A 12,567-nucleotide genomic window follows, 5' to 3' on the forward strand; every position below is an offset into this window, starting at 1 on the left:
TGCCCTAAATCAAACTTTGATCCATTTTACTCCAGTGATGGAAGTCATTTCCATGGGTGTGCCACATGCATTCTATTTATCTTATCATAGACTCATGTCTACTCTGTCATGGGTAGAAGACCTGTGTAGTCTTAGTGGCTTTCCTTCCTTTGGCCCAAGTTTGCTAAAATCTAGGGACACTAATTTGTGAGAAAAATAGACTTTTCAAGGCAGTGGTCACCCCTCAAGCCAACCCTTCCCTCATGAAGGGAAATATGTAGATTAGAAATAGTTGTTTTGGAAGCTCCCAGTGTGGAAGGAATGGAGACTAAGATACTTTTGGTTAAGTCAGCTGAGGTATGAGTTTGTACAATGACACCTTATGCATAGAATGTTCTCTATCAGAACATTATGTAAGATACTGGAGTACTTTTATTATTTATTGGGAAGAATAAAGACATAAGCTAACATAGGATCTGAATTTGGGATGGTGAGTCCCTAAGGTCCCTTGAGGGGGAAGTAAAAACTTAAAATTTACGTATAGTTTTGAAATTTCAAGATGTTATCAATTTATGACAGTACCAAATGACTAATAAAGGCAGAAACTTTTAATTTAAAAAGTCTGAGTACATAAAGATAGAAGGACTGCCATGCTTTTGCTCCCTTTACCTGTCTGCTTCTACAGGAGGCAAAACTGGTCTTTGTTCAGTCATCTAGATGAGTTCTAATTTGTGTAGCATTGTCGCCAAGATGTGTGGTCCTAAGTGCTACAGAAGGAAGAGACTTAGCTATCACGTAGGTCAACTTATCCTTGGGAACGTCACTGTCACAAACAAGCAGGGTTGAGTGTCATCCAGATGGTAGACTTAATAAAATTCACACTGGACCTCAAGACTGCCCTCAATATAAACTAAATACTATGTCTTATAAGAAATTTCAGCTAATTTTGACACTTCTAATCTCTCTTTTTTCCCCCAACACTTTTTTTATAACTCATTGGGCATTGAAAACATCTATATCTAACCTCCATGTTTCTACTGGCAAATATGAAATATTAATATAATATTGTGATTTTTAGTCTTCAAAAGCGGTGATATTGGTTAGTTACAAGGACATACTATGAAATATAATAGTCTAGCACATGAACGAGCAGCCTGTCATTAGTGTGTCTGTAGACATGTATGCACATACACTACATAGTTGGGTTTTCTAAATGTGGTTCAGTCCACTGTCACTACCAAAGAAATCTGCAAAGCATCTACCTGAAAAAAAAAAAAATCAGTACCACTGTCAGCTAAAATAATCACCCAATTTAAGTATGAGTCAGCACATAAGAAGGCAACATCTCAACAGCACAGCTTCTTTTTATAAAAAGACAATCATTACTGCCCTTATATTGGATCTGAAATGGGTTCCTTTCAGATAGTTTCGGTTGCCTACTTAGATAATGTCTTCCATGCTTTAGTCTAAAGTGCAGAAACATGATGTCTGTATTGAGACAAAACAAAATCTATGGGTCATTTCCTCCCGCCCCCTAGTCACTGCATGCATGCCTCAGATAATCTTAACCCCAGATTCCTTTTGTTGACTTCCAATGTGGTTGGTGTCACTGTTCAGACGACAGTAGCGAGTCTACTTCACAGCATGGGTTTCTTTAGAAACAGGCTCCTCTGCAAAGGCAGTACTTTGATCATGAACATCTCTAGTTGTGGTTATTAAATATAGTGAGCATATACATGGGTTTACTGGGATATTGGAAAATTTTTTTTCAAAAGGAAAATGAACCCAATTTAGTAAATCGACATAAATATAAACAGAGCAATTAGCCCCCTACAATTGAGCTGGTCCAGCAAGGCATCTTGCAGTTGGGTTCTTTCTCCGATTGTTTCAAACCTGCTGAGAGAAAAGAACTTTAAATCAGCAGCCCACAGTGTTTCATTAGGATGGATTTTTCCAGAAAAATAAAATAAAAGGACTCGTGGTACCATAGGAGTAAATATAAACAACACGAAAGGGATGGTTACCACTGACATGCTGTTCAAATGTGCCCTTTTGCTCCAAGATTTTTTTTTCCACTTTTTCTTTCTTCTTGAGGTTCCTTTCCTACCTTGACCTTCATCTTTGCTCATAGCACTTAAAGTCAAGATGGCTTTTGAGCTCTGCAATAAGGACTGGGGATTTCTAGTGTTCTACATGACCAAAAAGCTCACTAAAGGCCATATTAACATTGGGGCAGAGGGTATGTTTGTTACTGCTTTTCTCCCATTTACCCCCAGCCATCTTTCGTTTTTAAATCTCTACACACTTATCTTTGAGAGTTATCTGACCCTTAGTCTATTCTTATTCCATTCATCTCTCCTTCATCCAGCTGCCAAAAGTCCCTGTGTGATCTATTGCATCTTCAAAGTGCAGTGCATTTTCATTGCAAGGGAACATCCACACCATAAGTAGGGAGTTTGGTTTTGGAGCAGGGGTCCTGCACCTGCTGGCTCATCAACTCAGCTAGGTCTGGGGGTTTATTAGAACTGCCGGAAGAGATAAGTGGTAGACTCGTGAGGAAAGAAAGCATGGCACATCGAAAGCACCCTTCTGCTTGGTACCATAATCCCAGGGGCATCTTCCATGCTGTCTTGTGAGAGGTGTCCTCTTAGTCCACTATTCCAGGGTGCTTTCGCTGTACTTTGTATAGCCCTAATGTGACCTAGTGACACCTGTGAGTGTTGACAGCCAATGTCCCCTACTCAGAAAGGAAGCTGTCATATATTTTGGAAGATGTATCTACGCTACCAGAATTTTAAGGTTTTAGGCCCACAAGTTCATTCTTTTTTTTTTTTTTTTTTTTTTTTAAATTTACCTTTCCTCTGCCACCAGTAGAAAATTATGAAGGGAATTTTAAAACATTACATTTTCTGCTGAATGTACATTCTCAAAAAAAAAAAAAATTATGGGCAATGGTTAAGAATGTGGTATCAGAGCAGACTGCTTGAGTGTCAGTGCAGGTAGTTTTGAACATTAAAAAATTTTATTTTTGTTTTATATCTGTGTTTTGACTGCATGTATACCTGTGTCCCATGTGCATGGCCCTTGGAGGCCAGAAGAGGGTGTTGGATCCCCTGGTGCTGGCGTTACGAAGGATTGTGAACTGCCACATGGGTGCTGGAAATTGCATGTGGGACATCTGCAGGAACAGCGACTGCTCCCAACCACTGAGCCACCTCTCCAGCCCCTCGGTGCAGGGTTGGCTACTTGTTAGATGTTGTTCCTTTACAGAAGTCATTGAATCTCTCCGTGCCTCTGTGTCTTCAGCTACAAAATGGTAACAATCCTACCACATACCTCTCCTAGTGGCTGGAGGATCACATGAGAGAGTAATGGTGCCCAGCAGACAGTAACTGTTCCCTCAGTGTTTGTAGTTGGCAGTGATGACCATCACTAGGTACTTTTTTTTTTTTTAAGCGTATTTAGCAATCATTTGGATAATGGACTTATTTAGAAGTCACTTTAAGTGAGAGGCTGGGCTAGTGGATTTCGTGGTACCAAAAGAGTAGTATTTAACTAATGAAGGAGATGGAGTGGACACTTAGGCAGCTGCGTCAGATGGAAGAGGGCACAAAATGTGGGGGAAGCGGCTGCCACTCCCTCACTAGAGCGGATCTCTACTACAGGGGATCTTCTAGCTCCCTTCAGCGAGCTGGTTTGGCTGGAGCTTGCTTAAGAAGGCTGTCCCAGGGCTCCGCGGCACTCGGAGCTTTCTGTTCCCTACTTACTTAGCGCTGCTCTCTGACTTCTCTTTCTGGATTTTCTCCTACTGAAGGACAGGCTGCGTCTGTTTCTTAAAATGAGGAGAGGCTACAACTACGAGTGGAGTTTTCTTCTTGTGCAACCAGAAGCTTCTTCTCTGAGTGTCTGTTAAACCCCACTGAGGGTGTGTTTCTGAAAAATATGCAAACCCCTTTCCTAGAAGACCAAGCATTCTTAGCCATTGGATTTTTACGGGATAGCATATTTTGTCAATTTAAACATTGTGCCATAGCCATCTGGAGTCTGAGGCTGTGGAAATGTCTTCTAGGATAGTTCTAGAAATGGAGCCAATGAAGGAGACACAACATTTTTGCTAAGAGGTTTGTTTTTCCCAAAATAACTGTTCAGCCAATCAGGGACCTTGCAAAGACAAATACCCCATGGTTATGCCATGTGACCTTCTTGGTCAGATTTTCTACAACTACAACTATTTAAAAATTGTCTTACTGAGCTGGGTGAGGTGGCACATGCCTGTAATCCCAGCACTCAGGGAGGCAAAAGCAGGTGGATCTCTGTGAGTTTGAGGCCAGCCTGGTCTACAAAACAAGTCTGGGATAGCCAAAGCAACACAAAGAAGCCCTCTCTTGAAAAACAAACAAACAAACAAACATTGAACTGGAAATCATGACTTTGAGTCATTTATGTTAAAAGGATGACAAACCTGCAGTGCCAGTCACTTTGAAAATTGACTTTTCTATGGGCTACACATAGGACTTTTAGAAACTCATAGTCACCTGAGCACAGATTTGTGAGTCAGCAATATTTTTCATTTGACCCCAAGACATTATATCCCATGACTCATTAGAAAAAAAAAAATCAATCTCTGACACACAACCCACCCAGTATGTTACCTTAGCGGGGGAGGTGACCTTATCCACAGGTTGCTTTTCCCAGAGGTTTCGCTTGCCGGATACATCTCCTGGCCTTAAGTCCTAAAGAGAAGAAAGCATTAAAAAAAAAAAAAAAAAAAAAAAGATAGATGAGCATTAATAATTTCTGACTAGGCCTAGCCACCACATCTACTGTTTGTTCAAATTGACGTGGTGTTCAGTACACTTTGCACCAATGGTCCCAAACAGAAGAGCCACTGATGGTTATCTGACTGGTGACCGACCTTGGCCTGTTTCATGAGAAGGGGCTAACATCCGGGTCTTTCACCAACAACTCTCTGGCCACAGGTGTTCATGTTGCCTCCTGGAGAGGCAGGCTGGAATTTTGGGGTGCTCCTCAGGCCCACGTGACGGTGCACTTGGAAGTGTCTGATCTCTGGTAGTGTGTACATTGAATTAAATTCTCATAGCCCCCGTGGTGCTGTGCTGGCTGACAGTTTCTCTCTTGGCCTCCGCTGTCCCAGCTCATTCTGTGTAGTGTTTCACCCATCTCCTGACAACTGCTCTGTGCAGGATCACTATCGTAGGGTCTTGCTACCTGAATGAAGATGCTAAATTCCTTTTGCATGTCTTGACGGCCACGTGTGTAATCCAGCAGTGGGTTAGCAGAACTCAGCCCCACAGCAAACACGTAGCTAATGGGAACTCTAAGAGAAGTGGGCAGTTGACGGTGACGCACATGAAGAACATATGTGAGTCCTGGGAAGGAAACAGTAAACTTTGACCCAAAGTAGTTATACAGCCTTGAAATCTTGTTTACCAGCTCACAATTTCATTTGGATAAGGATCCAGACTTCTGTTTCCATTTACTTTTCTTCCAGCGTTTGCTCATATTAGTACTTGGCACAAGGTAGTTTGGAAAATGAATGTGTTTTACTGAAATAGTCCTGCTTGCTTTGGCAACGGCTTTTCTCATTAGTAAGGCAAAGCTAACAACTGTAGTTTTCCACGGACACCAGTTTTGTTGAGCATATTTCTAACGCAGAGTACTGGCATCTCAACACTGAACATGCACTGTTAAATAATGCCCTGTGAAGATTTGTCGTACTCGGAGTTTATGGGCCTGTGGCATGAACTCCTGATATTCTATTAGAAAGCTATACCTGTTTAGCTTAGAAACATTAGGCAACAAATCACATTAAAAGAAAATTCCACTACATTTGTCAATGTGGGTAAAAGTTGCCAAGATGTCTAGAAGACTTAAAAATGTTGGCAACTTTAATAAGGAACGTGCTGGCAGAGCTCTCAAAAGTGGGTATAATCACTTGTTTATCTGATTCATAGAAGACATTTTTCTTTCACATGAGTGTTTCTAGGAAAATGGATTGCATTTTCCTGAAATAGTGTTGATGAATCTTACAAGGTCACTTAAAGAGTTTACATAAGGTATTTTAAGAAAATATCAACATCTACATTGTAAGTATTTTCAAGTCAAAGAGGAAATATAAATGGAATTACCTGACCAGACTACATGTTAGAGAAAGACTCATTCTGGGAGAAGAGGGAGAAATGAAGGCAGGAAAGGCAGTTCCAATCAACCAGAGACGAAAGAGTGAAGAAGAGAAGCCAGCTGAGAAAGACACCATTCTTTTTTAAACAAAAAGAAACACAAGTTAGCGCTTTAACTGCTACATGACATACAGGAAGAATAGACAAACCAGCTAAAACATTAACCATTAAATTCCAGCCACAAAGTTATCCTGGAGGCCTATAAATTCTGCTCATAAGTAGCTTGACTATCCTGGTAAGACACACAAGGCAGGACAATGCCTGATTATCCTCATCTTCTAGGGGACACTGGTAACAGTCTTCAGCACTGGTAATTCTTAGCATTTCTGAAGATGAGAGTATAACTACTAGTCCTGGGTGGTCTTCTTTCTGGGCTTTAGAACTCAGCACACTAATGCTAGTCCTGTGAATTGCTCTCCTAATTCTTGCGGAGGTTTCACTGGGCACAGACTGGTTGTTGGAATAACTCTTCCTGACTTTGTTCTAATGGCCATAAGAGACACACCTGCGAGCAAGCCTAACCTTTCTCCTCCACCTGCCTGTGCCAAGAATAAAAGAAATGGGTTGAGAATAAACTGTATCTGGTCCAGAATCAGAAGACGGCAGTATTGGAGTTCTCCTATAGGGTGCTGCTTACAGAGAATGCTCTTAACATCCTGTGCTCAGGATCAGTCTAGCGAGAGCCCAAAGGCCACACTTGGTTGTCTTGAAGGACCAAGACGGAAAAACACATGTCTGAAGAGGCTGGTGTAAGAAAAGAAAAAGGGACTGGAACAATGCATTCAAGAATGTGTTCTCTCATACTTCAAAAATGTGCTCAAATTATAACTTGAAAAATAAACACAACGGTGTGGGTCAAAGCTTAGCTTCAGGTCACCATTGCTACACCTCACAGACAAGGACCTAAGATCCCTATTTGACTTATCTTTGTAATCGCCCCTCTGTGGACGTTTTGTCTGACGGTCTTTATACTGATAGCATTCTGGTAGCCTTTCCATGCCAAAACTTCACCTCCTTCCTTCTGGACCCACAGACTCCGCCCATCACCTTCCCTGCCTTGCCTGGGTTCCAAGTTATTGTCTTTTTCCAGGAGACTGACACATCACCAGATGTAATACACGTAGCACATATAGCAAATGGTCAGTGCTAGCCTAAAATGTTTGAGGAAAATACTGCCAGAGGAATGTCTGCAAAGCTCATAAAGGCTTAACAAGTATAAGCAAACTAGTATTTTATTTATGATAGCAAATATGTATTTCTTACTTTCAACCTGGTCCTTATGTTTGAGGCCACAGAAATTCACAAAACCCAAAATCTATACCAGCTGTTCATATTCTTTCCCTCTCTATTTTCTAGATAAGTCTAAGAAGAATAGCTTATTAAGTATGAATAAAGCAGCCATCGATTTTATAGGTCCCCTGTATTACTTTTTCTGTCCTGTCACTTTATCAAGCAATAGGCCCAGGAACTGTTATTGCTAATCTTTGGTGTGGGATCCTTAATTTATTTATATCTATGGTAATGATAACTCCACTTTATCCTTTTTAGCCCTCTTACGAGGATGGCATATAGAAGATGGGAGGCTAGTCAGGTCAGGTGCTGATAAAAGAATGGAGAGAAAGCCCTGAACCAAATGCGTGAGAACAGCTTGGTACAGGCATGAGGTGGTCCACGTGTGCATGTGTACGTGGGAGGAAAGGAATGGTGGTCTGTACAGAGGCAGGATGACGCCATACTCAGAGAGAAAGCGTTCATCTTTGCACCCTTCCTTTTCCTCCCCTCAAGAAGAGGGGAGCGTGTGTGTGCCCATGTTCTCAAATTTACAACGTATAGAAGAGCCTTTAGTTTCATTTGGCTATCAAAGGGGTCCATAATTCAAAAATTAAAAAAAAAAAAAGTAACCATAGGTCCAGAACCACAACATTGACTGAAATGACCACAATTTATTTCTGTTTTAAAATAATTTCTACTTGTCATGTAAAGATGGCTGATGGTGAAAACTTGAGGCTCTAAAGACACATCTGGGGGTAGTTTCTTGCCTCCACTTTCAAAATCCTTTTATTGACTCCCTATCCTTTACCTACTTGGGGGCAAGAGGGAGAATTTTTCAGTGTATAATGTTTTGATGACTATAAATTGAGTTCACAATGGCATATAGCTCCTGGTGAGGCTTCATGCGAAGACTCTTGGGTAGAGCATTAACTAAAAAGCTCAAGGCATTGCATCCAAGAAGGCAACACAAACATTTCCATCTCTCCTTTGTGATTGGAAAGTGCTAGGATTTAGTGACTCTGGAGATCCTATGTAGAGCCACAGATGCAACAAAATGCTGCACGGGCTTAACACTTTAAAGGCCTGGAAGCTGGGATGCTTTTCTTCTCATAAAATGCAGGTTATGCTTGAGGCCAGCCTGGTCTACATAATGAGTTTCAAGACAACCAGGGCTATGTAGAGAGAGACCTTGTTTCAAAGACACACAGAAAAATAAAAAATAAAAAAAATAAATGAGTGTGGGCTATGGCAATTTATTCTCTGCTCCCTTGATACCAATAAAGCTACAGAGCCAGCTTAGCAGAGAAGGCTGAATGGAGAGTGTGAATGGTTTATTTATTCTACCAACAAGTATAAGGCAATTACATATATTCAGTGAAAGAGCTAAAGACACGTTTGCACAACAAGCTTACACTTAGTAAATAAGGTTTTTAGCTCTCTACATAATATTCATAGGTAGTTTTTGTAGTCTTCATTTTATTGGTTGTGGGGAAAGGGAGATGTTTCCAATTTTCTTTCTTTCTTTCTTTCTTTCTTTCGTTCTTTGTTTTTTTTTGTTGTTGTTGTTGTTGTTTCCAATTTTCTAGTTTCAAATTTTTATGGTTTTCCTCTGCAGGTATTGATAACAAATTATTCAATTTATATTACATATATAATATAAAACTATATAATAGCAACTATTTCAATAGCTGCTTGATAACTGTATTTTGTGTTAAGTTATAGGAATTAGGTAAAATTAGAAAACATGGCCTCAAAATAATCAAAATACACAATCTTTTGGGAATAAGTTTTGGAGTACTTGTAATAGAAAAGTAGCCAGCATAGCATGGCTTTTGTTTTCAAATTCCTGTGTGTGGTTTGTTGAATAGAAGCCAAATAAGTAAGTAAGTAAGTAAGTAAGTAAGTAAATAAATAAATAAATAAATAAACGAAAAAAGGAGAGAAGTACAGAGAGTCTTAATTGAACTGCCCCAACATTGTGTGTTACGGCCAAGTTCCCCCCTCACCCAGCGGAACCCAGGCTCCGGTTTACCCTGTGAGTAATTGTGGCACAGCTGCTGGGGCCGCTCAGCCCACCCACCGGTGTGATCCTCAGCAGCAGCAGCAGCAGAGGACAGCAAAGCCATCCTGGCAAGTGAGCCAACTGCTCTTTTATTCTGCTGTGGAAGTTGTGAGATCAGAGAGACTCAGAAATCCCCAGGCTACTCACGGAAGGCTTGGGAGCCGGTGACTTGTTGCCATCTGGAGATTTAGTTAGCCATTCGTTGATGCGGCTGGAAACGCCCACCTTCAGGCCAGCAGTTTCCTATAAAAAGGCAATCATCCCAAATCTTAAAGAAAAGAAGTACATTTACCCAGGATATCTTCTGAGTGAACTTCAAAATATCCTTAAATCTTCGATGGTTGATCTTGACTATCAACTTGAGTGAGGGAAGGATTAAATAGAGAAGATGGGGGGATGGGGGCATCACCGCCCCACCCCTAGGGGGCAGCACCTTCTAGCGGTGACCAGATATGAAGAAGGGCTGCTTTGCCTGTTTGCCTCACACCTTGCTGGGGAGTGCATCTGTCCTATTGTTTTGGTAGCCAGCTTTCCTTCTCTGGCATAGGACTAAAGCCCAGCAGCCCTCTAGGAGCCCCCCGCGCCGTCCCCCGCAGGCCTCCATCACCAGATTGGCACTGCCCGTGCAGTGGGCTGAATAGCCACCTCCAGTGCGTCCTCAGTGTCGCCAGTGTGCAGCTGGCCACTGACCCAGCCTCCACCGTATAAGTCAATTTAATAAAATTCTCCTTTGTAATGTCTATTTATTTTATTCTGTCCCTTTTAATGTCTCTGACCCTGGAAGGGTGGAATATCTGGCTCAGTAGTTAAGAGCGCTGGCTGCTTTTCCAGGGGACCCAGGTTAAATTCCCACCACCCACGTAGTGGCTCCCAAACATCTGGAACTCCGGCTCAGGAGGACCTTATGCTCTCTTCTAATTTCTGTAAGCACCTGGCATGCACATAGTGCACATACAGGGAAAATACCATTATATACAAAATAAAAATACATCTTAAAAAATGGAGTATCAGTTTTTCTTTCATGTTCCCTCATCCCATCCCAACCCGAATGGCTGATGGTTAAACTCGAGCACTTCATTTAGTGGTCCATGGCCACAGCTGAGTCCACAGGGAGCCCCAGGCGTACATTCTCTGTGAGCTTATTTTCTTGTTTGTTTGGTTTTGGGGTTCTGATTTTGTTTTTTGGGAGGCAAATCCAAGCGCAGCTTATACATTCTTTATTGTATTTGTTGTGAATGAAGGCTATTCTTAATACAACAACAACAAAAAAATCCAAGCTTCAAAACTCAACATGCGGAAAGCCACACCCATACCTTATTTGGTGTTCCCGAGGCAAAGGGGGAGGAAAACACATTCCCTTTCTCCCACATACTCTTGATATTGCGGACGCCTTCAGCAGGGACAGGAAGATCCGATGCTGCAGGCTTAGTAGGCTTTGAAGCTTTTGTCCCCTGACACGTGGAAATAAGTTATAAGTCAGTGTTGAGAAGTTTGTCCTCATCAAGTGACAGTCTTACTCAATATGATCAACAAAAAAATATCGTGGGGTGACCTTCCATCGAAAGGGGTTTGCAGTTTCTGTTGTATGACTCCATTATGATCACGTGATTTTTTTCCACACAAACCTCAGAGCTCGAGCAGACCTCTTTCGGAAAAGGAGTACGCTTTGCAGGACTCTGCGTATCACTAAGGGGAGAGAGGACTTGAGTTCTTCAGCCGACATTTTTTTGATGTTGTCGTTTGTTTGTTTGTTTCTGATAAGAGTCTCTCACTGACTTGGGATCAGTGACTGGGCTGCCTGGCCTGTGACCTCCAGGAATCTTCTTGTCTCTGCCCCCTGGCACTGAATTACGTGTGCCACCACACATGGCTTTCTTATCTGCGTTCCAGGCCTCAAACTTAGGCTCCTGTTGCTTGTGCAGTTGCTGTCTGAGCTCGTTCCCAAGCCTCCCCAGTAGACAGGCTTCTTAAGAAAAAAAAATATGAGCGTGTTGTGTGCATATGTGTTTACATGTGTGTGAGTATGTGCATGCAGAGACCAGAGGCTGACGTGCAGTGTTTTCCTTGATTGCGCTCCACCTCACACTTTAAGGCAGGGGCTCTCAGTGAACCTGGAGCTCACTGATTCTGCTAGTCCAACTAGGCAGCTTGTCTAGGGACCCCTGTCTCTGCCTCCTGAATGCTGAGCTTATCAGCAGGCTGCCATGCCTTCAGCCTGTATGTAAGTGCTGGGGGATCCGAACTCCAGTCCTCACGATTACAAGGCAAGTGCTTTATCTGCTGAGCCAACTCCATAGTCTCAGCAGGTAAGTTTTTTAGCACCTACTATGCATGTGAACTTTGCCAGGATTTGTCAAAGCAAGCCAGTTAGTTCCATAGGCCACGGTAAGCTTACATTCTAATAGGGTAAATGACAGTAGCCAGAATACTATACTTGTTTTGCATTGTGGTAAATGCTATGGAAAAACAATGGATTGCACATAACAGGGGAATGATATTTAGTTTAGGAACATAAATCAGGCTAACGGCACACTGCGAAAGTAATGTTTACAACCGGTTCTACAGGAGACTCAGAAGTGGTAAAGGGAATAGGAGGCGGCCTCCGTTCTATGCAGAAAAACCGCAGTGCAGATGTCCTAAAGTAGGGAACTTCTTCAAGCCAAAAGGCTGAGGCAGGGCAGCACAGAGAACGTACTGGAAGGAACAAAGGCAACAAGATGGACGTGTCTCTGAGATACTTTCCCAGCTGGAAACAAAGACAAGCCCAGAGTGGCACATGCTTCTCCACCAGTCCTGATAGCCTAGCAACATCCTCAGTGGCCACAAGAAAACGAGCTTACAAGGCTGTGCAAAGTCCAAGACTTCATTCAGTCCGTTAATGCCAGGGCCTATCCAACCAGGGAAACTAACTGCCTGTGGTTTGTCATAGTTTAGTGGCCACCAGTCTTGTGAGGTGTTAGTGCTTCCTTGAGGTCTTGACAAATCATAAGACCCCTCTCTTTTTTAGCCGTGCTCACTGTTTGTGAGCTGCTTTATACGCATCTCCACTCCTAG

General features: G+C 42.2%; 1 protein-coding gene across 1 annotated transcript in view; it reads right to left on the reverse strand.

Annotated features, from left to right (window-relative positions):
* Positions 1-1,504: 1,504 nt before the first annotated feature.
* The window catches only part of Cald1 (caldesmon 1), a 94,678-nt gene continuing 83,615 nt past the window's right edge, over positions 1,505-12,567 (reverse strand). Inside the window, exons 10-13 of the mRNA XM_051151754.1 lie at positions 10,827-10,964; positions 9,661-9,756; positions 4,632-4,712; positions 1,505-1,875 (exon numbers count right to left, since the gene is read on the reverse strand). Coding sequence (XP_051007711.1) covers positions 1,867-1,875; positions 4,632-4,712; positions 9,661-9,756; positions 10,827-10,964 — 324 coding nt within the window. The 3' untranslated portion in view covers positions 1,505-1,866. The remainder of the gene's footprint in view (positions 1,876-4,631; positions 4,713-9,660; positions 9,757-10,826; positions 10,965-12,567) is intronic.

This window comes from Acomys russatus, chromosome 10 (genome assembly GCF_903995435.1).
Source record: "Acomys russatus chromosome 10, mAcoRus1.1, whole genome shotgun sequence".
NCBI lineage: Eukaryota > Metazoa > Chordata > Mammalia > Rodentia > Muridae > Acomys > Acomys russatus.